At 36.7% G+C, this 25,152-nt stretch overlaps 2 protein-coding genes across 4 annotated transcripts in view; one reads left to right on the top strand and one right to left on the bottom strand.

Moving 5' to 3' along the window:
* Window positions 1-25,152, top strand: part of LOC141446276 (G-protein coupled receptor GRL101-like) — a 153,284-nt gene that overhangs the window by 92,296 nt on the left and 35,836 nt on the right. The window contains exon 1 of one of the 3 annotated variants that reach the window (XM_074112808.1): window positions 22,849-23,340. The exons of the other annotated variants lie outside the window; for them this stretch is intronic. The gene's annotated coding sequence lies outside the window, so the exon portion shown is untranslated. Of the gene's footprint in view, window positions 1-22,848; window positions 23,341-25,152 lie in introns of those variants that run through there. 3 annotated transcript variants of the gene reach the window in all.
* Window positions 7,970-23,801, bottom strand: LOC141446283 (uncharacterized). Its single transcript, XM_074112817.1, has 2 exons — window positions 23,620-23,801; window positions 7,970-8,938 (listed from the first exon to the last, which is right to left on the bottom strand). Exons 1-2 carry the CDS (start codon window positions 23,643-23,645, stop codon window positions 8,602-8,604), a joined length of 363 nt encoding a protein of 120 aa, XP_073968918.1. The 5' UTR covers window positions 23,646-23,801; the 3' UTR covers window positions 7,970-8,601.

Below are 25,152 nucleotides of genomic sequence, written 5' to 3'. Positions count from 1 at the left end.
GTTTCGTCATTGCTTGTCTTTTAAGTCTAGTGTGTGGGTTCCACGTCACTTGTCTATGTAGAGCCCACCAGATCTGTATAAGGAAGAGGATTGCTGTTGAAGAGGAGAGGTGGACAGGAGCCCCGCCGGAGATTTCACAGAAATATTAATTTTATTGGGACTTGGGTGGGGGTCTTATTGTGGGTCTCGCCTCCTGCAACCTTTTCACTCTAGTTGAATGTTCAATATAATGTTGAAGTCTACTGCGTTTTCAGTATAAATTCCTATTTTCAAGAAAGTTGTAGTCGTAAGTATGATCTACGTCACCAGACAGGCATAATAGTATTCACATTAGATTTTCTTATTAATCAAGAAATTATTCTTGTAGAATAAAGTACATAAATTATTTAGAAACAATTAGTTGTAAATATGGTTTAAATTTAATTTCGTTCCTAAATCCGCTTGAACCACTCAACAAAACTTGCGCACGTGATACAAAATTCATCGCCATAAACTTCTTCTTTTAATAAGTTTCATAAGATAAGTTTCAGTAGCGGTTTTACCCAGTTTCATGTCAAATTTCACGACAATTGGTTGCTGTAAACGAAACTAACACCTCTTACACAAACGACGACGGTTCCCGGCCAGACACAGATTTCTCTACAAACACATGAGACTCTGCAATCGAAAGAGAAGGCTTTACACTGCACAGCGTGTCGGTCGTTAGGATTTGGCATATGCATAGTTTTTCTGTAGCAGCATTCAGTCTCGTTATTTAATAGCCACACTTCGTAGTCAGTTTTCTGAGCATGGTGACATAGTGCGCATGTTAATTCAAGCTTGTTTACTCCTGAACAGCTGTTATCTCTAGCGTAGATGATGACGTTGCCGGAAGAAACAATCATATGCTGTTAGTAATGCGGGTTACATGAAACACGCAGAGCTTTCCTCCCAACAGTTTACTGATCATGCTTAGTATGCGTTAGAGCGTCGTCATAAACTGGATATCTCGCGGGCATCCAACAATAGCTGAACTTGCCGAACAAGAAGAGCGGAATGTTATCATCAACCAACCAACCCATGTATGACCAAAATATTCCCAGTTTTAGTTGGCAAATTCTCACAAAGCTTGCCGCCACATGCCACAGCTTCTAGCAAAAAGTACTTTTCTTAATTAAAACTTCACTTTCAAGTTCATTAGTCGCCATTAATGAAGAGCATCTGTGCTGTAAAGCTGGTAGTAGCGTATTCACAACGGGTAAAGTTGTGTAAACATTCATAGAACTTTGTCAAACATTAGCACAGCTGTAACAACCATATTGTATTGCTAAATAAAACCTTCTTACTAAACATAACCTGCACAAACTTCGCAATGTCACTTTCCATTGGTGGTGGGTGGAAGTATTTTACATAAATATGAAGCTATTCACAACTTTCAAGTCGGCAAACTATACGTACTACTGACGGATTTAGAAGGCAGGGAGGAACTTACTGAAGGAACTTGACGCCAATCTAATGGCGCAACTTCCTCTTGTACATTTATAGGTGAATGATACATCTAGTGATGGTAACATTTTTTTTTTCTTTACAAACGTTTGGTGACCTCACAATAAATGCAGCTGTGGAGGGCTAATCCCTGCAGGTTCCCCACATAGCAGTCGATCACCACGCCCTCTAAACTTTCGAAAAACATGGACTCTTTACAGTCTGATACCCTTTTAAAATCTATTATTGTAAAGGGGGGAGAGAGAGAGAGAGAGAGAGAGAGAGAGAGAGAGGATCATTTCAGTATTGTTGCACTTCCGGTTGAATGGATTTCGGCCGGAAGCTTAACTTCGAAAGCTATTACAGTAAGTAAAACGGAACCTCAAGTTCCTTTTTGGGATATCCTAGTAAAATACTAACAAAGACTTGTTAGTTATTGGTTGCCATAGAAAAAAGCGCATAATTTTTTCAAGAATAGGATTTCCGAAGGAAGGGATTAGCTATGCGGTTAGCTTATTGGATTCCCACGCGGAGGTCCCGGGTTCGAATCCAGCTGCTGACCCTTACGATTTTCTCTTCCTAGGAGCTTCTTACACCTCATTGTCTGGTGATGGACAGTGTTGTATCTGTAACGAGAGAACACTGTTCGGAGGCCGGCAGTGAACTGGAAAAAGCTCCGGGCGCCAATAACCTTAGATGTTGACGCGCCTTAAATCATTTTAAAAAAAAAAGGATTTCCGGTCGGCACAGGTACGTCAGCTTTTTTCACTGTCTACTAGTAAAGTTAGATCATGGTACAGACAATTCAATTTTTTTATTCTTTTAAAAAAACTCTTCAAAAGTTACCCTAATCTGAGTATTTCTAATGTGTTGATATTAAGAATAATATATTCATGGTCGGTAGATAAGACGGGTAATGAAGTCACATTGCAAGGATTTATCTCAAAGGAGAGGAGAAGAGGTCTTTGAGAAACAGAGATTATGCAGGGAGAAGTGGGAACAGTGAAGGTGAACAGAAAGAAGGATAAGGGAGAGGGTGGGAATAAACGGAGAGGGAAGTGGAGGGGAGAAATGAAAAGAGATGGTGGAGAAGAAGGGGAACAATAAGATCAGTTTGTGCGTTTGGTAACGTGACCTTGAAATACCGCGAGATTACAGTAATAAGAGTGTTTACATTTTATTATTTCTTGTTACTTTTAAACGTTAATTTGTGTTAATAAATAAATAAGAATATACTTACAATTACTTTAATATACATGCTACGTAAGTAAATTCTTTTTAGAACTTTAAACAAACAAAATTAACTAACTAGCCGTGCGAAACAGGAAAGCGTGTTTGCAAATAAAATTTTATGACAAAAAACTGTGGGGCACCCTTAAAACCGTAAACAAAAGTAGAGAAGCTTTTAATGGCGGTATTTTTACCAAAATAAAGACTGGTCCTGTAACTTGTTAAACCGCCGGAAAGAGTTTTTACACAAAAAGGAAAAAAGAAAGAAAACAAAAAAAATCTAGTTGGATAAAAAGTAATATCATTTCCGTTTGCTAACAAAAAAAAACAGTCCTTTTATTCATTTGGCCCGATATATCGATCAATTAGTCGATCAGCTATTAGACTGTAACTGTACATATTGGTAATTTGTTGGCAAATGTTCCACTGATCCATCAATCGAGTCCAGTTAGCTGTCGCTATCTCTCTCGCTCACTCTGAGAGAACGTATTGTATTCGTGCAGATTTTTTTATTTTATTCTAATATTTCACCGGAAATAGACCTTTTGAGGTCCCGTGAATACGAAAAAGAGGTTTTTTTAACCGATTAGTTTGTGTGTGTGTGTGTGCCACCGTAACTCAACAACGAAAATCGGCAGGAAGTTGGTAGTACTTGGCTTAGTTTCTAAAACTGCTTAACTTCTTAGCTTGGTGAAGACTTTAGTCATGGATGATGAGGTCCAAACGACAAACAATATCTAGATACCAAATTGGAAGCTGGTTGTCCCACTCACCAAGAGACTCGACTAAAGAGCTCTTCTGGCTCGAAATAAACCGCAACTCATTGTCTCCATTTTGAAACCATCCTCGGTACACCTGAAGTATCATATCAGATGGGTGTGGGGGGGGGACCCCACGTTTATCAGATCTTCCTTGAAGACAACCTCGGCGAGTATGATTCTGTAATAGGTCACATGTTTCTGTTCGAAGAAGGAAAATTAGTTGCATGGAAATTTAGAAGGAGTACACTGTAGGCCTATTGACTGGCCACTGTAGGCTCAGAAAACACATGCATCGCATGGACACCTGGCAGATGACACAGCCTTTGAAGGTTCTGTCAGGAAGAGAAGGAAACGGCCACTGCACTTGTGTCAGTGTGAAGGGCTCGTGTGGCCAAGGATGTTACTTCTCGGGGAGGAAAAACCAAGGCCCGAGGAGCTTTACCCAAGAGTCGCTCTCCAGCATTAAGAGTCTGATTAAAAGTACCGGGTCTGGAGGGTGAGCTTTAGAGTGAGGGGAGCCACAATAGATCCAAAGGGGACAGCAGTGGCGTAGGCCTTGAGGGCGGCCTAGTCTAATCTAATCTAAAAGGAGTACACACTTGAAGATTTTAGTATGGACCAATTCAATACCACTCATCTTACATTATCAAAGCCTATATACCACTTGGCTTAGAGATTTAATGTCCCAGGTTCGAAAAAATCTCCCTACAGTTTTTTTCTATTGCATTTTTCATCGAATATTGCTAGTCGTCCTTAACTCGCAGCTTTTATTGGCCAACTCTGCCAAGTGTGTTTGACATCTATTTCCGGTTCCGTTAACGGCAAGGCAAGGCCTCGTATGGTTTGAAAATCAATCAGAAACACAGTTCGCTTCTGTTCGCGCAACTTCCATTATGTGCCTAACATTCTTTCAATTTCTTTTGAGACACATTTATTTGCACTCAGAAGCTATTAGGAGCTATAGGAGCTATTAGGAACTATAGGAGCTCATAGGGGGGGGAAAAAACAGAAAAATGAATGAATGAAGCAGTTTAGTTTAAAGTTATAAGTTTAGGACAATCACAATTGTCAATAACAGTAAATAAATATGAACCAGTTTGGTTTTTTTCATTTTGCAGTTATATGCAAATGAATTATTAAAATGGCAGATTTGCAAGTAAGCAATATTTACTCATTTACGGTATTCATTTACCTATTTATCAAATAAAATAACCCTACCACCAAACATTTCCATTTCCGCTAAAATAGTGGCATAATACATTGTACTACGCAAGAAAACATTTTATTTTTATTACTTTTATTCCATTTCATTTCTTTTTACAGCATAATAAGCTGAATCATAAAATACCTACGGGGGAAAAATACGTGAAAAACATTAAGTGTGTTTTTCCTGAAAATAATTAGCACTAATTCACCCATATGTGGAATGTAGGCGGCAAGTTTGACCAATCAAATGGTGGAAATTCTTAGTGGGCCACGCCCACGGAAAGTAAATCACACCCACAAAAAGTGGACTAATCCTCTTCATATAAAATTTGTTTTTATTTATAGTAAGCAGTTTTGTTATTTATTTATTTATTTATTTAATGATGATACTCATCAGTGGTCGAAAAAGCACATTCGCAACAAGAAGCTGTGAACTTGTGAATAGCTGCTAGACGATTATTATGATTGAAGGCGTTATCAATGTCGTAGACTTGTTTATCTAAAGATAAAAGTTACATGTGTGTGTGTCTATGTGTATGTGCTGTCATTCTGATTACATAAACAACCCACCAAGATGGTAGAATACACAATGTATAACCCTATAGTACATTGTGTCTAGTAGATATGATAATTTCTTATCCATTCAATTATGTTAATGATTGTTTTCAACTGTAATATTGCTAGACCGACTTAATGTGCACTATACATAGAAACACATTGTGCGATGAGATACACAATGTATTCCTAGAAGACAATGTGTTTATTACTATCACAGTGTCAGTCTCCTTTAAAATGTATTCAGGTTATTTATTACATTATTAGTTACTTTAACAGCTTATTGTCAACACTTATTAGCTTACTCGTATTTATATTTTTACTGATTTTGGATTTAATTGGTTAAAAAAATAAAGAAATCTACTGCGCACACTCGCATTCGGACTTTCTCCCACTACTATTCTCAAGGTCATATTAGACAATTTCTTTTAAGTCACATTTAATTGTTACTCACAGGAGCTATTAGGTGCTATTAAGAGCTATTAGTAGCTATAGGAGCTATTAGGAACTATAGAAGCTATTAGGAACTATAGGAGCTCATAGGAGAAAATCCCCAGAAAAATGAATGAATGAAGCAATTTAGTTTAAACTTATAAGTTTAGGATACTTCCTGTTGAAAATTAGTTCGACTCACACAACAGTGGAAGAGATGGAAAATAAACATTTGACTTGTTTGTTAATCATTTGTACGAACCTAGTTAGCAATGAGTTAGTGTGTTAGTTATGAGTTAGTTTGTTCGAGACAAACCTGGTACTACTATACAGAGGCAATAAATTGTTAAATTGGAGTCAGACAATGGAGTCAGCGATTATTAATAACTGACTTATTCCCATGTAAATACTAAACTTTATACAGTAATTTTTGTTAGGAGCTCCGAGTAATTAGGATGAGATAACTAATACCGCGCCCCACCCCAACTACTCCTGCGTCGATTGACGTCATTGTTGTTAAAATACCAATCAGAAATGGAATTTGAGGCATTTGCAAACTTTACAATCGCCAGATCGACATAACTTCATTAAACCAATAGAAATGTGAAATATTATTGTATTTGCAGAATGGTCAGAAAGCGGAATTAGGGCAGATTTATTTACATGACCGGAAGTCCTCTGAGAACTGGAGGGTTTGGAGCTTCACCTGGAAAATTAAAAAAAATATATCTGCTGTGGTCACTCTCATGACTCTCATTTATTCAAAGGTGTTTTCTGGGAGTTGCGACTTCTAGTCAAATGATTTTTTTTTTGCAAATTTAGATTTTTACAAACACAATTTCATCAACATTGAACCGGAAGTGAAGGAACCAGTATATTCTACTGAAATGGCAGATTTGAAATTAGCTCGCCCTACTTTTCCCCCCAAAAAGGGGCTTGAAATGCATTTTCAAAAGAAAATTTGTTCGAATAGAAGATTTATTGTTTTTCTTAATTGATAACCTACAAGCCTATACAAACTTTTTGGTCAAAAAGTAGGAAATTGAATTAGTAAAATGGGACTTCTAGTCAACAGACTTAGACCTAAACTTAATTATCACATTCCTTTTTCTCACCCATAGCATCTTATTTGAAAATTCTGAGCTTGAGAAATCTGGCGAGCCCCCGTCAAATTTGGAAAAATTGTGTTTAAATATAAAATATATAACTGCAGATTCTCTTGGGCAAATAAAGAACGGAAAGCTGACTCTCTATCACGAAGCTAAGCATAGTTCCAAAAACAGTCTGTCGACTAAATTGTCTTTAATTGGAACCAGAAAAAGTGTCGTATGAGTGTGTGTACCACTCAACAAAGCACTTAGAAAAACCGGAACACGACGATAAAGGATGTAAATTAACTATGTTCCGTCACAGACAGTTCTATAATAGACTTAGCCTGCAGGATGATGTGGTAAAAAGCGGATTATATCCGGGCAAGACCCAAAGGGGTACAGTGTGCGTCCAGGGATTTTAGTTGCCGGAAATTAACTCCTCACTTTGCGTTCTTATTCTAAAGCTTCCGTCACTTTCATTTACATTACTTAGCAAAACTGATGGGTAAGGTACAGCAAAACGAGTCTGACCTTTTTATAGGTAAAGGGACAAAGCTTTGAAGAATGCTCCATCTCACAGCCAACTTGAAGCTCAAAGTATGGTAGGAAAACAGCTTAAGCTTTCCGCTAGCCATTCTGTTCCAACACTTAAATTGCATCTCAATTCTCCAACTGAATTCTGTGGAGAATGTTTTAGCTTTAGCGGTGCAGTCGATGGAGAAAATAGTTTTACAATTCATTCCGGAATAACACGTTCTGGAATTCGCTACTGCAACCGAAAGTCCGAGATAGCGAGTTAAGTTCCTCTTAAACTTTAACCAAACTTTCTAAACGCAGATAGTTTGAAAGTAACACGCCCCCTCCTCATTGGAAATACTTTGAGCAGCCGCAGCATCCAAAGTTACCTGGGTGACCCAAACAAGTCTTACTATTCTTGCGGTAATGAATCCAAAGTTATTCTATTCAATGGTGATTAAGGTGGTAAGGACTGCTAGGTAGTTTCTTGCAGACATTGACTGTTTTAACTTGCCTAAGTAAATCGGTGGATTGGGGCGCCCCAATACTTCCGATACCAACACCAGCACTTACCTTTCGATACATGGTATCGAATACACAAGTGTTTCCCATATACGATACTGTTAACGAATCTTTTAAGTAGATATTGGTATCGATTGGTTTTGTTTAATCGATAGTAAGGATCAGAAATTCCTTTGAAAGTATCGATACTTAGGTATTGCAATACTTAAACCAGTTATGTCATTGTTTTCAATGCAGGGTTGCCAAAAGTTCATTTTGTAAAGAACTGTTTACAAAGTTTTCAAATTCATAATATTTTTTTATTCTTTACTGTAATTAATAATTAAAGGGAAAGAACAGATTCAATTAAGTAAAATATTTGGACGTAGCTATTTTAAAGACAGAGCGATCAATATCAGAATAATTCTTTTAGACATTCTGTTATTGTAGTATTTTACTCGTAATTATAAATTCTGAATAAGAAAAACCAGTAACTTTTGTTTTCTGTTGTATTGATTAGAACATAGACAGATAATAAGATGGCAGATCTTGAGCAGATATATTATCACTAATCTAAAAGTAAAACAAAAATTAAAATTAAATATGACTGTAACTAATTTAATTATATTTACCAATAGAAACATACAATTAGCTTTAGTTACTGTGAAATACATAATAGTTAGTTTATTATAGTTTCCATATTAATCATGTTTAAATCTTTGCTTTTATCAGTATTAGCAAGCGCATGTTTCTTATAATCCAGATCAGTTTTGGATCTTCATCTGACCTTTATCCGACCTTTGTCTGCACTAACGTTATCGTCTTGCACTGTACTTGCTTAGTATCTATTTTTGTCTTTTTAGTAACATCTCTTCATCTTCCCTCCTCTTGACGGTACACAAACACTTAGAAGTATCGATATTTTTCTTTCGAGTCAATTCTGGTATCGATACTCGAAGTATTAATACACGCAAAGTCGCTATCGATGGACGAGCTAAGGGAGCTTTTCCCCTGTAAAGTCTCAAGTTAATTTGTTCGGAAAGCTGGCCTTCATATATGGTGAAATTTGGATCTAGTTTTAGCTCTACACATGGCTTAAATTCTTGAAGTTTTTCTGGGGATAGCGTAAGGGTCAGCCCGTCCCCACAAACGAATAATATGAGCCCTTTCACGGAATTCACACTGTAACAAAAAAAAAAATCAATAACTGCTATATATATTCTATAGATGAGTTTGGATGATGCTATTATTGAATTGAACATGGCTGATAAAACACAGCCGTTATTGGTTCATATCAATTACCAGGTATCCATTCAGTAACTGACAGTGTAATTACACAAACACAGGTAACTGGAAATGGGAACCTTTTATGGGCCAAAAAGTAGCCTGCAATTGCTAACTGGGATGCACTCAACTGGGGGGAAAAAAAAAAATAATTGCCCAACCTGCGCCGTTAACCCCAAAAACTCCCTATTTTAGGGAAAACAGTGTTGCCAGTTTAGCGAATCCTAAAATAATTAAAAATTAGATCGGAGATAAAGGCAATAGATTAACTCGCTCTACCATCGCCCACCTCCCAAAAAAAAAAAAATAAATTAGAATAGATAAGCTGAACGATATTTAGTTGGCGGTGCTTTATTTAATTAATGTTTTTTTGTTTTGTTTTTTCACTGCTTATGGGTTATTGCGGAAGGTTACCCAACACTCGCTTAAAATAACAGTAAGTTTGTACGACCGGAAATACTACTCTTAGCGTTTAGTTAAAGGAAGTAAAAATGCATGTCACGTATTCAGGTCTCCTTTACTACAACGGTTGGACAGGAGCATAAAACAAGCGAAAAAGCTAGAGCTCCGGTTACTTGGGAAGAAGGAAATAGATTGGAGGGGGGAAAAATCTGACGTGAGCCTCAGAAAAGTGGTATTTCCGCTTGTAACATTTCCTTTAATCTCAGAGTTTTTAGCGACTGCATCTCATATAAGGTACAGTACTACCACCACACTATGCTGAAATGGTACTTAAGAGAAAAACGGAGAAGGTATTATCTAGTTAGGTTATAATACTCGTAATGAAAGCAAGAAGCAGGAAAATAGAAAAATTAAATTTTTCAATATTTTGGTTTTTTTTTCCTAGGTAAAGAAAATGTTGCGATCAAGTCGAATTTTCTCTATCAAAACACCAGTTTATCAGAAAAAGTGTTTAAGAAAATTTGATTTGTAATTAGACTGCTAGATTTGTAAGTTAGACTGCTAGATTGTAAATTAAACGGCTAGATTGTAATTAGATAGCTAGATTGTAAGTTAGACTGCTAGATTGTAAGTTAGACTGTTAGATTGTAAGTTAGACTGCTAGATTGAAAGTTAGTCTGCTAGATTGTAAATTAAACTGCTAGATTGTAAGTAGATTGCTAGATTGTAAGTTAGACTGTTAGATTGTAAGTTAGACTGCTAGATTGAAAGTTAGTCTGCTAGATTGTAAATTAAACTGCTAGATTGTAAGTAGATTGCTAGATTGTAAGTTAGACTACTAGATTGTAAGTTAGACTGCTAGATTGTAAGTTAGACTGCTAGATTGTAAGTTAGACTGCTAGATTGTAAGTTAGACTGTTAGATTGTAAGTTAGACTGCTAGATTGAAAGTTAGTCTGCTAGATTGTAAATTAAACTGCTAGATTGTAAGTAGATTGCTAGATTGTAAGTTAGACTACTAGATTGTAAGTTAGACTGCTAGATTGTAAGTTAGACTGTTAGATTGTAAGTTAGACTGCTAGATTGAAAGTTAGTCTGCTAGATTGTAAATTAAACTGCTAGATTGTAAGTAGATTGCTAGATTGTAAGTTAGACTACTAGATTGTAAGTTAGACTGCTAGATTGTAAGTTAGACTGCTAGATTGTAAGTTAGACTGCTAGATTGTAAGTTAGACTGCTAGATTGTAAGTTAGACTGCTAGATTGTAAGTTAGACTGCTAGATTGTAAATTAAACTGCTAGATTGTAAGTTAGACTGCTAGATTGTAAGTTAGACTGCTAGATTGTAAGTTAGACTACTAGATGGTAGGTTTTGCTTTTGTAAAATATGGTAACAATCAATATATCGATTGATTAAATTTTTATGTAAATCTCAGTGCGCTGTTTGATTTGATTTACCATATGTAATGTTTATGTAGTGGTTGGCCAAAATCTACTACCCTGGAGGGTCATTTGGAAAGATAATCCTGTCCTTTATTATTTAATGAGTTCCTTGATCCTGGAAGTAGATGTAGATTAAACTCCTCCCACACACTCTCCTCAAGAGAGAAACCAGAGCACGGAGAGAGAGCAGTTATCTCACCATCACAATAAGTGCGTTTGCAAAAACGATAATCCCCAGAAAGTTAAAACTTAACGTTTTAGATGCTTTCAGAGAATTCGGCCAACATTAGAATTTCTCGATTACCATTTTTCGGATTTTTATTTGGAGTTTCTTTTTCGTTAAACTTCATACATAATCCTTCTTTTTTCCTTAGGGGAAAATTCCTTCTGGTGGAGGCGTGAAAGTGAGTTTCTCGCTAAAAGGTAAGAAAACAAAATCCAGTTTGAGGAACAATCGAATTTTCCGAGTTAGAATGAGAATGCTAATTTTCAGTTTCCTTCGATTTTCTGTTCTTCATTATACTTGTTTTCTTAGCATTTATTTTACTAACTGCTAATTCAGCAGTAAGTTTGATTTTTTTTTTAGCGTGAGAATTTAGATAGCGGGGAAGTGACAGCAGACAGGATAACCGTTGTTTGAGCTGAAATGTTAAGTAAATTTCAGGCTTGAATCTAATTCTTGAATTAATTAGCCACTAGCCGAGAGAAGGTTAAGAAAGCAAGACTAAGGCCTGAACTCCCTCATCTCCCTTATTTATTCTATGATAATAGCCAGCCAGGACCGCTGATTGCTGCTAGCTTCAGATATATGCAAATTAGGAGAAGAAAAAAATTCTGATGGGTAATAATTGACCTAAAATTTCTCGTTTGCCAATTATTTTGGTTATAATTGATTGACAAAGAGTTTTTGGCTTTTAGCCACTCTTATAGCCAACAAGGGGGACGTATTGTGATCGAATCTAATTAGGAAAAATTGAGTTTTGTCCAAAAATACGTCACTAGTTCTCAGCCACGCAATTAGATGGCGTTGCTGTCAATGTAATTTCATTTTTGTTTTGTTAGGTTATGGACGGTTTTGGAAATTCTGAAATTGGTCATTTTTTTGTTTTGTTTACAAACGTGGTCGCTAGAGTGTAGCAGCTCTTAGCGCAGTTAGGACAATGCAGGCAACGAGGTTGGCCAGCAACGTCTCAGTTTTCCTTCAAATCAAGGAAGCAGTGTGTTTCTTGACAGATTTATTTCAGTCAGTCCTAATAAATACAGATCTACAAACAGACAGATTCGATAGTCAAATACTAGTGTTCGCTTTGTAGTTAACGACCATGAACTTTAAAATGGACTAGATTAGTGGGAATCCTAAATACACCAAGCGGTTTGTAGGTCAGCTGGGGATATTGCGAACCCCAGCCAAGGGTTGTTGGATAATAAAGGTTGGACCAGAAGATAAATAAGACCAAATACTGTTAGCACCGGAACCAGGCAACCTGCAGCTGCTACAGTGGTGCTTAACTAACTGTGTGGGGCTTCACTGGAGCCGCCGGGAACAGATGGCTGTAAAGATATTTGACTAGGAAAAAGGGTCTGGACACGAGGTACTCGTTTTGGGTGGACATTCAGCCAAGATAAATCTGTAAAGGTTAAAATGAAAGGGTTGCAATTGGTTTAGCCAACTCCTGCCCCTAGCTCAGTGGTGTTTTTTTAAAAAAAAAACTTTTTCATCTTGCGGAACAAATCATTTTTAAAAACCTGGGGTGTAGACTCACATGACTTCCTCTTACTCCTTTTCTCAAGGTTCTTACTCACAAATTCACTTCTAACTCGGTACATTTACTTAAAAAAATTATTGTAACCTTACATTACACAGAAATGTAACCTTCCTCCTCAGGAACTACCCAAATACGAATTTTCCAATAAATGTGTACACACGAAGTCTATAAACGAACCCAAAGAGTCACTTTTGAGAAAATCCCCAAATTTTTACTCAACTCATTGAGCAAGGATGTACTTTTGGCGTAGGAATTACCATCTAACCCTCCTAAAGCAGTGAACACAAACAAGAGTTAGTAACGTATCACTGATCCAGCTAATCGGCGCTTGCGCATTACTCCTTAGCTTATCAAGTACCGATAGCGGTGCTGAACTCTACAGTTCGCACTAACAAACATTATTCTCTGGTAGCATGTATTCACTATGTAAATGAATCATCTCACTTGCATATTGCCCTAGCCTGATCTACAGACAGTGCGGTTGGCATTACCGCTTACTGTTCTCTGCTGCAACTGTAAACAAAGGGACGGCCACCTTATCCCAGCGGGCCACACCATTTCCGCTTAATATTCACATGACTTCCTCTTACCCTAATTTACTCAATGGAATTTTCTTAAAAAACTGAATTTTGTGAAAAGAAAACACGCTAAGCAATAAAAACTTGTTCAGAAAAGCTGCACTTCCGGACTTCGTATTTCCTTAATATTTGATGTTTAGTGGAATTCCCAAAATTATTGAAAAGACCGTACATTTTGAGGGGGAAAAAAATGGTTGCCGGAAATAGAGCTTTACTTAATAGAATTCCCGAGAGTTTTCGAAAATGTCAGCAACGGTTTTCTTTCGACTTAGGATGTACACAACATAAATTCAGATAAATATCATTTAATAGAAAAAGTTTAGTCGACAATTCGTTTTAGGTAATTCTGAGCAAGGATGGATTTAGCAGCATCACTTCTGTGGGTTGTGCAGTTCGGTAGCGTGAATATGTTAGTAAAAATTCATGTTTTAAAAAATTGCCCAAGTTAGAACTTGAAGAATTGTTGTAAGGGACAGAATTGGTTCGCTCATCGCCACAGAAAGTCGTGAATTGCGTGGCTAAGTTGCTGCATATATATAGCGGTTAAAATGACACCTGAGGGAACATTTACCAGGCGAGATAAAAACGGTGTCCTAGCGTTCAGCAGGACCTACAGGGACAGCAAGAAGTAATAGAAAATAATATTGACGTAAGTACATCGGTCTATGACGTATACTTGACCCTAAAGACATCCTCTATACAGCCCGAAGCACTCCAGGGAATTGACATCGCCTATTTTCCAGCAAATTTGAAAAGGAGGTGTAACTGAGGAAGGAGTAGGCCACTAGAGACGTCTCCTTCCATTACAGTATGGCGGATGTCTGTCGGTGGTGCCCTCCGAATCGAATTTTTCAGTAAAACCTATTTCTTATAAAAGTTAAATCTGAAAATAAGTAGAATCTCCGGTAGACCGAGTTTGATCCAAACCTTTCCGGTCGCATCTTCTGATGACGTTTTAGTGGAATATCCAACTTAGAACTTACTGCAACTTCATTTTTGGGTACATACAATTTTACTAATCGAACGAATGTAGATATGTAACTTTGGTGATGAACATTTTTCCCTTAAAATTCAATTCGAGGGTATCTGAGAGAGAGGAAATGGTTAGGCTCTCTCTAGAATGCTACTTCTATGTCTGATTCAGTGATAACGGAAGTTCAACTTATTGTGCTAAACTTCCGAGTTTGATTTCTCTAATCGGACACACTTTGTGGGGGTTACGACAATGGCTCCTAGAGCGTTCTGCAAACTTACAGACACACAGCCATGAGAAAAATTCATTTCCAGACCAGCTCACGGGCAATAGGATGAAAGCATATTTCCTGTACAAGATTACAGTCACTATAATTGACAGCATTACGAACTGTATAATGTTAAGAATTAAACGAAAGAAAATACATGAGTTAGAACCTTGAAAGTAAAAAAAGGAAGTGCGGTCAGTGTTCACCACCACATTTTCGAAAATTTTCGTACAGCCAACTAGATTCGAACCGGTGACCTACACGTTTGCAGTGCTACTAAACCACTGGGCTAATTAGTTTCTGCTTTTTAGCCAAGTAATGCAGATAAATAATAAACTTCAACCATAATTACTTCCATGCTACATACTGAAGTCTACAATGTTAGGAAGGTAATGTGCAGGTTACTAACAATACTCTGGTCGTATTAATTATTTACGAGAATAGATGTGTGTGTGTGTGTGTGTGTGTATGAAGTCAGTATGTAGGCGCAGATAAAGTAGATGTGGTTAGCTGAAAGGTTATAGTTGATTAGGTTATTAAACTGTCGGCATTCGCTTTTAGGTTACATAGTTTTGGTAATACAGTGTTGCCACTATCTCACTATCGATACGAGAATGTTAATGCACTAGTTGGGGATCATATTGCTAATTTTTAACCTAATTAATCACCAATATTACAAAATTAAAGCATCAATCACTACCAATCACTTCATTTTAAATCAACGCTGTACGTTCAGAGTACACGTAATGCCAAGAGAGCAAGCATAGACTTCTTTTAAAATAAATTGATTCTCTTCAAAATGTCGGTTATGGTTTAGTTTGCTAGGCGGAGAGACGCTCAATATAAACTAAAACTGTTAGCAGAATACGCTGTAAAGTCTTCGCTGACCGTTAATGTAGATAAATCGGCAGTGCTTCCTTTCCACAAAGGTGGTAAATTGGGCAAGATGCCCAATCTCACCTACAATAATTTGACCATACAGGTCACTAACTCATTTACGTACCTGGGCGTACCTTTGTCTGCCTCCGGTAAATTTGCCATTGCCAGTAAGTATTTTTTATCCAAATGCGCAATAGCGAACTCAGTGGTAAGAAAAACTCTAGTCGCGTGTAAATCAGAAGGCTGGGAAACTAAAACTAAATTATTTCAATCAATCTCAGAAAGCACACTGCTGTATTTAGCGGAAATCTGGGCCCCAGACTACTCTGACTTGGTCGAAAAAGGTCAATTATCTTTTTTTAAAACACTTTTGCAACTGCCTGTTAACACGCCGAACTATCTAGTGCGACTTGAATGCGGTTTAACGCACTTACAATTTAAGATTTTCAAAAGAATGATTAACTGGTGGCTCTCTCTTTTAAATATGCCAGATGACAGCTTGACCAAAATCTGCTATCTACGTCTGATGGAACTCGGAGAAATTTGCACTTTACCTTTTAACTGGACCCTATGTCTACGAAGGTATTTAACAATTATTGGGGCGGAGGACATCTGGCTCAGTCAAAGTCCGCAGATTCTCAAAAGCCATTATAATAATTTACTGGAAAAGTTTGAGAATCATCTTTTTTGTAAAGATGTAGACTCGGCAATAAATACCAAATACAGTATATTTATTAGAGATATTTGTTCTCTTGGCCGGGGAGAGTTGTACTTGACCACTAAAGTTGGTATAAAAAAACTTAGAATTATCTCCCAAGGCTTAGCGGCAAGTACCTACCCCGGATCTATAATAAAAATTTCTATATCCGCTTCCAGACTGAGGCTGATTGTCCACTTTGTCACGCGGGTCTAGATACTATTGTTCATGTTTTGCTGCACTGCGAAGTATTTGACTCTTTAAGACATAAATACATTGATAGATACACCAAAGATGTAAAAACCGAGAGAGATAAAATTCAACAGCTTCTTAATATTGAGGATAATGTTCAAAAGCTTAATCACCTTTATTATTTTATTACAAGAAGTCTTCATTTAAGAAAATTATTGCAATAAGTTTGTAATTATCTAGTTTTTTTTTTTTTTTTTTTTTCTCTACTCTACTTATATAAATTACTATTACAAATAACTAATTCTAGAATAACTTTCTCTTACTGATTATAGCTAGAAATGATTCCACTCCGATTTAATTATATAGTTTAGTTCTGTTTTGTTTTCAATTTCAACCCGTACATATATTGTATACAATAATAAAAAACCATTAATTTGTATAATAAGTCTGACAGAATTAACTTTGTAAACTCCTTGTACTGTAAGGCCAACCCTTTGCTATGAGATCTGTACTCTTAAGAGCAAATAAATCATTCATTCATTCATTCATTCATTCATTCATGGTTTTGTTTGCTAGGCGGTCAGCAGATCGCACAAGTAGACGACTGAATTGTGCTGCTATCTTCAGGCACATTATTGCCATACTTAGAAGCATTCCAATTTCCAATTGCATGCATGCACAATGTATTTGCTCAAGCACTTAGCATTCTTTCTTTGATTTTGGGACGAAAAACTAATAATCAAAGGTACACTGAGAAGCAAAATAAATGGCCACCCTTCAGTATGAGTTCTTATTTCCAATCAATTTGTTATAAACGTCTCCACATACTTTTAGAATAAATAGATTTTCAATAGTAACGTACTTAGGAATATTCAAAGTAAATAATAACAGGTGGTATTTAAAAAAAATAGAAAAATTAACAAAATGTTAATTTTCCAATTAAAGGGATGTGTTTCCGCCTCTTACGTTTATTACGGCTTGCATTCGAAGGGGGCATTGACCTAATAGGATTTTGAATTTTCATATTCTTCCGTCAGTGCAACTCTTAACTCCTAAAGCGAATCTCTGCTAATGTTGGACGTCTCTTAATTCGTCTTGACAACTCATCCCACAGATTTTCAATAGGCTTTAGATCTAGACAACATGCTGGGCCCACTCTAAACATCGGATTGAAGCGTTTTCCAGGTAGCGGGAAACAATCTCTGCTGTATGAGACCGTGGTATTATCGTGCATTAACGGAAATTCCTCGCCAACGTATGGTACGAATGGGACAACAGCCTCAGGAAGAATGTCGTCTATGTAGCCAGCAGCTGATAGAGACCCCCTCTATAAAAATTCATTCATTCCGAGCTTCAAATTAATCCTGGCCCAAACCACATCACTGTGAATTTTAAGGATTAGAGATCAAAGTTTACGAAGACAAACGGAACTAGTGATTTCTTTTTGGTTTTTACCATATTTCTTTATTTCCCTACTTTGAATTTCCTTATCATTTCTTTAAGCTACCCTACGTTTATCAACAATGCATGCTAAAAATATTTTATTTTTGCAATGACGAATGGTATTAATACATTTTTTTTAAGGGTGCCACTTTTTTTGCCGCTCAGTGTAGTTGAAAAGTTGAGTTTAGATTGCCAATAATAGATGAGCCCGTCTGAAACCTAGCGGACCATTGCCTATTTATTCAGGCAGGTTTTACGTCCAACTACTAAATTTAGTGTCGTGGACGGAGGCGACTACCAGACATACTTGACTATAAATTCCTCATATTAACAATTAGATAAAATGCAAGACGCTCGACCTCTCAAGGGGTGGTGACAGGAAGTCACGTGAATCACACCAGATTTTGTTTAAATACTCAGATGACCATAAAATATGTATTTCCGTTAAAAATATTATTTTAAAAATTTCTTGCCACTATCACGCAAATTTCCACTGGCTAGAACTAGGAGAGAGTAAATTTATCGTAAAGTACGTCGTTTAAACTGGATCCCGCACGGAAGACGCGTTCAGCTTGGCAACAGAACAGTAATCCCTCTAAGATAACAGGCATAAATTTAAGAAAATGAGCCGTAGGTGCTATCAGTAATAAGCCTCGCCGACGGAAGTACCTTCGGCTTACCGAAGACGGTACCATAGTTAGGATATATATACCATGGACGGAAGGATAGTGGAGAATAAGTGCCATATCATTATCTCCAGACTACGGAGATAACAATTTGAACTGTGCTATGAGAATAAATCAAGCTAATGGATGTGCCGACGGACTGCAATGGGAGCAATCAATTTTACTTTCACTAGAATTTAGAGGTTAGAATTTCAGGAAATATTTTATAGCAAATAAAATGGAACAAATTGAGAATAGTTGAACGCGCAGATATGTGGTCCAGGATATTAGGAGGTCAGGCTGTCCTCCAATACTGAACTGATTTATAGCAAGCCGCCAATGCTGCCAACTTCCTGCCAGTGCCAGTGATATCGCTCATGTATCGGCTGTCATACCAAGAAGGGCCTAACTCTTTTTTTGCTCCTATTAAATAACAGGTCGTTTTACAATCTAACTTGATCTACTCGCCGGAAATATAATACATGATCTGTGAAAACAAAATAATCTGAACTGAACACACACGCGACTAATCTTAAGGTTCTAAGGTTTGAATTCCAAATTTTCGAAACTCTTTCCAACAAGACACTATTCATCAGATGAATGATGGATTAACTCTCAGGCCTACCAACATGGATGTTCTAAAAAACTAAAACAAGACAGCGAAGACGGATTTGGGCGAATCATAGAGTATATTGGAGTTACCATTAGACCTGCAGGTCTTTTCTAGATTCCTCCATTTTGATAGGGCTCCTTCCTATTGTAAGGCATTATTGTGTGGGGCATTTTCACCCCCAGATTTTCGTACTCGAATCCTAAACGACTGCCATATTGAAAGATCAACTAAAAATAGAATTACAGACGAGTTAAGCATCAAAATTACATCATTAAAGTGAAAACAAGAAAGTTATTGACGAATTCAGCAAAACAAGATGAGTAAACGCTTCAGTGCTTCAGATAGTATGGCTTCGCGAGCAAGCTCGGGCTGCCGCACTTCATCTTTCCACTTGGCAGAACAAACAGACTCCCGTCAGCTATTTCTAATTATCATCCACTATAATGCAAACAAGTGGGAGTCTGATTTAATTTAAATGTATTATTTAGCCGTGTGGGGTTTCAGTATGATATCACCAGTGTAGGATGAGCTGGTGGTGCCGAAGGATCGATGAAACTATTATTAGTTTCTTTACAATACCCTCCAGCAGACGCGTAGCTCTTGGTAGTTCACCTTCCTGGGAGTTTTGGCCTTAAAAAAAGGCTGCCTCTAGCTCAGGAGATTTCAAAATATTGTATATTTTTGTTGAAAACTTATTCTCGAAACTTTAACCAAATCACAATTACATTTTTTTAGTTTTTTTTGTTAAGTAAAGTTTTAACATAAAACCATTAAAAAATCTGTATGCGAACTTCTGCTCCTAGCGGCAACTAAATAAACTAGACAGCCATTCCATTATCTCACACCATGTTGGAATTTAAATAATCTGTTATGTAAAGCACTTTTTTTAATGGATGGATTAAAATAATCAATTGCCAAGGAAAGACAGGATAAAAAGAGTGAACTTAAAAATTTGAGTGATTCTATTAAAAATCTTTGGAATATTATGAATTAAGCTACGAACTTTATTAATAAATATCTCCATGAATATGTTTACCTAACCTAACCTCGCTTTTAAATCCACGTACTCATTTTTGGTTTTAGGTATTCAAATATTCATTCACAAAATTAATCATTCAACATTGAATATAAATGTTGATAATTACAGATTCATGTTTAATGAATCCTACCTGTTAAAAGTTGTACATAATAATGACTGTCAAATTGCAGAAAATTGTGCTGCAGATAAACGTATTTCACACCAACTTAGTAATAAATCACAAAAAAAAAACATGAAATGCATTATGATTGCCAAATATTAAGAATAATTAACTGACAGAAATAGCACTCTATTAGCCTCGCTGGCGGTAATGAGGTCAGATCGTCTAGTGTCCGTCCATAAGATGATTTGAGGGGTCCGTTCGCTTGGCGGCACTTTTGTTCAGCTGTTGCGCCAAGCTCTGTATAGCGGCTCAATCGAAAAGTCACAATACTCAAAAGTTTTTTCTTTTTTTACCGCCAAATCAAAATTTGACCGGAAGTACTGTTGATTTCATAGCTACTTATCGCAACATGTCGAGTTTAGCTGGCACCAGAGATTGCGCCACTTTAAAACATTTTCAACTTTAATAAATTAACTGCTAACTTTGAATTTGAAGCCGTTGCAAGCAAATCAAAGGCTCTTCAGTTTAATCATGGTTAAACCAGGGTTGGATCCGGACATCAATAAACAGCGTGGATTCATGAAGGAGACAAAGCGTCTTAGTTGAAATCCTGTTACCGGAATCTTGAGAATTTCCGTTCGGCAGTACCACTTCATTCACATCCACGTTAAGCTGCTTCTTTTATTTGGAGAATAACTGCAGTAAGGGTAGGGCATAGCTGAGTGGTTAGCGAATACTGGACTCCAACGCGGAGATCTTGCGTTCAAATCCAGCTGCTGGCACCTTAGCTTTTCCCTTCCTAGGAGCTTCTTACAGCTTACTGTTCGGACAGCGTTGTCTGTCACAAGAGAACACCGTCCGGAGCCGGCAGTGCACTGAAAAAAGCTCCGGGCGCCAATAACCTCGGATGTTGCCGCGCCTTAAATACAAAAAAATAAATAACTCCAGTTTTTTTTATTATTTATTTATTTTGTATCTTCACAAATGAGCAGGAGCCATGAAGCAAAAATGATTTCATGAGCAAGTAGTGGGCGGAGTGAAAATTATTATTATGATTTTATCTTTCTTTTCCGTTTTCCTGTAATATGTGCTGGAAAACGTTCCTTAAAAACGTTTATTACACTTCCGGTTTATTGGTCGCGTGGTACAATAAATAAATAACCTTTGACTATAAGATGAGGTACTGCATTCTGGCTGAATGTCTTCCTTCATGTGCGCGTCTCTTTATAACATCTCAATATCACACGAACATAACTTCCGCAGCGAACACAAACTCGACTTGCTTCTCTTGATTCCTTTCCCGGAAACTTAGAGAGTATTTAGCCACAAAGAGGAAGTGCACATGTTCACTACGAAGGAACCGGTTTTGAAAAGTAAAAATGTTCCGTAAGCTAGTACTTCCGGGTAGCCAATTTCCTTTTAATTTGGGATTCCGGATACTTATTTAATGATTGTTGATATTTAATAGGTGATAAGTCCAATAATTCACCGGATATAGGATTTTAGGGGGAAGTCCATCCGTCTCTCTATCGCAGGAGATCATCAACTGTTTTTCTAGGAATGTGACCCAAGAGGACATTGTAGGATTACTTAAGGCAATGTTCCCTGATGTTAACGAAAACCCGAGACGCTTTTTTTAGGGAATCTTTAGAAAACTAAATAAACAATTGAGTCAAAAGCCGAATTTGGTTGACTGATTTCATCCAAAATCTAGGATCCAAACAAAAAATCCATTTTTTGCACTTCAGGCACCTCAAAATTAGATTTTTTTTCTTTTTGGTGCATCAACTTCAAGGTAATTAGCGCCCCTTAGCTACTCACAAGTGCCAAAATGGTGCTCGCCTTAATGTTGCTGAAGCCCTAGATCGCCATGGAGCAAAGACAGAGCCTGGACAGTAAGGGTGTATTCTCTCCTCTTCCCTCGGGACCATCGCCGAAGGGCGAAGTAGTGATGGTATATTCCCGTCACACCCCTTGGCCACTTGCACCAAAATGTCTCGGTCAGATGCTCACGCTACTTATACTGTTCTAGCGTCTACTACATGCATATGCAGACTTCATGTATAAATTATTGTATAACAATCGCTATTATCTATACTCCAGCTTACTCAAATCAGTCACTTTAGAAGTAACTACTACTTGATTTAATCACTTAACTTCAAGTTACTGCACTGTTATCGGTTTCCATTGAGGCCTCTACTGTATATTAGGGCTAACTACTTATAATCTATACTTAGCGTTCAAAACAGATGCTGAACTATTTTTTTTTAACTTGGTAAAGTAAGAGAAAATGTAAAAGAAGTTTAAAGTTAGTAGAAATAATGGTATTAGATCTTAGAAGTAATAAACAAACAACTATATAGAGTTAAGGTTATTAAATTAGGTTATATTTACCTTTTAACACAGTTACATTAGACTGTACGAGACTCGTACTATACAACATAAAAATATATATAAATCTTATTAACATAAATACAATAAATAGCTGTAAGCTTACAGATGATTTTTTTTTTTTAAGGGTGGGGCCACTGTTTACTTAAGCACCAATAAATTACTTCAATTTAATATTGTTTAATTAAACTGGTACCAGATTGGCTGGAAATGTTCATAATTAAAGTGGCCAATCTTTCAGAGCTGAACAATTACGTTGACGGAAGAATACGCTAAAGAAAAGCAAACACAAAACAAAAGAACAATATTAAACCAGACAGTTAAAACTTAGTAAGTAGTTAGGTTTCTACACTAATACTCTAGTTAGGATGGTATCTCCTTCTCTCTGTTTTGTATTTAAACTTTAGAAGACTCATCTCTAAATTGTCTTAATAAAAATTTTTTATATCAACCCACTTTCTTGATGAGCCAATGTTACCAACTTTATTATAAGATCACAAAAAAAGTTGCTATTTATGCGTTCGTGGTACTACCTGCTTCGTAGAATCTTAATCTAGAAGGGCTGTAACTTGGTCTTGTTTATGTTTACATAGTTTGGTTTAATCAAATTTAACTTTTGTGTAGTAAATTCAAATTCTTTTTTTTATTAAATATATTCTTTTTACTTTTTCTACCTACTGCTTAGTGGACTTGCAGTGATCATGTTAAAGTTTCGAAACTTTTTATCTCTTGAGAACGACAAGTAAATACTACAAAGAAGCACTTTTGGGAGATGAGAGTACATAGACTTCACTCTAATGTGTAATTTCCTACCATTTACACAGTGTTAAATTCGTCTCTAAAATTACAAGTTAGTAGCATAAATTTTTATTTCGATGCCTGCATTAAAGTTTAAATACCAAAATTGTTTCAGTAGAAAGTATGATGTATTAATATCGTTGAAAGTTGTAGAAGTTCAAAATAAAAGAAAAAAGAATCAAGTCCTTTTTAATTTGTAAGGAGAAGCTTTTTTGCGCTCGACTTCACTTAGCAGACTGTAATCGATTTTTCTAGAGTTTATTTCTTCTTCCATGTTACCAATTAAGAGACAGACCTATGTCAAAACTTCAAAATAGCAAAAGAACATTACCTTCCGTGTAAATCCATTTTCAACATCCTAACAATTACTGTCGCAGACCCGACTAACAGGTATTTCTATCATTCTCTCTTTGCAGCAAACTTTAAATACTTATATTTGAAAAATAAATCAATAATTGCTGTGAGCTAGCCATTGTTGACCAAAATGGACCCAGCTGTCACTGCCAGATATTAAATTTCTTACAATGCCAAGGCCATATTAGTAATTCATACAACATATATAAAATTAATATATATGTAAGTGTATATAAAATTTCTTAACGATTTATGCAAGGTGTACAAGAGATCCTACAAATTCGTGAATCATGTCTCGTTTTCAATTTACAATATTAATTAAAATTAGACAAACTAAAAGTAATTAATTAGAAAGTATACGAACTAATTAAACGACATTTTAAATTTTTCATTATGGGATTTTTGTAAATCTCATCACAAATAAATGAAATAACATCACCTTAAAGTGAGTACTTAATGTTTGTAATAACTAATGAGAAAATAATATTTTCAAGAAGAGACAGGATTATTAGCGTGTACTGCGGAGATCCGCAGGTTCGAACCCAGCTGTTGCGCCTTAAGATTTTCTCTTCCTAGGAGCTTCTTACAGCTCACTGGGCAGCGCTGTCTGGATAAAGCTCTTCCAGGTACAACTACTAACCTGTAAATGACAAATAAATCGATTTAAATAATTAGTCTTTCATTCATTTAATTTAAAACTATCTCTATATCGAAAAACTTCTGAAATCGATCTGGATTTCCGAACTGTGGTACTCCGCGAAAGCCTCAGACATGCAGAGAATCCAAATCTAAAGTCGTAAGTCATATTTCCAACGCTCTCTATGTAACGCGTTCAAGCACTTCATGCCAGAATGTTACACTAATACAACTATTTCTTCTTTCTGGCAATTTATAAGACATTTGGGCATGCCACATACAGCCTAAATCATAACTAACCCTCTTTGCGCGTAGCATCATTTTAGGCACTTTGCTGAATTTAAAAAGGCATTAGAGGTAAAAGTGGCATGATTTCCTACTCTGCTGGCTTACAGTCCCAGTGACGTCATGAGCCGGCTGATCTGGTATTCAGTTGGCAGCGAGAGAATCTCTGGAGTGAATCATTCTTCCCACTTTCTCTTTCGGCGGCGGGGAAGTGAGGTCCCAAGTGCTGGGGCTAAGATTTATGGCGGGTCTTACCGGCAGCGGTGCTCCCAGTCTGCTTCACTTCCCTCAACTTTAAGCATCTACTTAACTCTCGGATTCCTCTCTAGAATCTCATAAATAATTTCTTTACTTCCTCTTAATCCTAGCGGGAGGAAGTAGCGCGATTTCTAACTTGAGTCTTTTCCCCGGAAGTACACGTGGTAAAGGCCTACTCAGTCAGAAAAGGTTTCTTATGGCATGTGTGTGCAGGAGATCACACGTAGTCTATTCAGGAAGTAGTTTTTCCGGTGGCTAATTCCATCAAATTACAATTTCCGGTGATTTTTCTAAATCAGCTGAACCCGCACATTAATTTATAAAAGAAACG

The sequence above is a fragment of the Rhodnius prolixus genome, unplaced genomic scaffold (genome assembly GCF_049639745.1).
Source record: "Rhodnius prolixus isolate KJV_2025 unplaced genomic scaffold, Rpr scaffold_1, whole genome shotgun sequence".
NCBI classification, from domain to species: domain Eukaryota; kingdom Metazoa; phylum Arthropoda; class Insecta; order Hemiptera; family Reduviidae; genus Rhodnius; species Rhodnius prolixus.
This window is presented reverse-complemented; position numbering and strand designations above follow the sequence as displayed.

Excerpts from the sequence above, each read along its gene's own strand:
- LOC141446283 (XM_074112817.1), bottom strand. The coding sequence starts at position 23,645 with ATGTTGAAAATGGATTTACACGGAAG. Across the intron at positions 8,939-23,619 it reads AAAATGGATTTACACGGAAG|TGTGAATTCCGTGAAAGGGC; the intron begins GTAATGTTCTTT and ends TTTTTGTTACAG.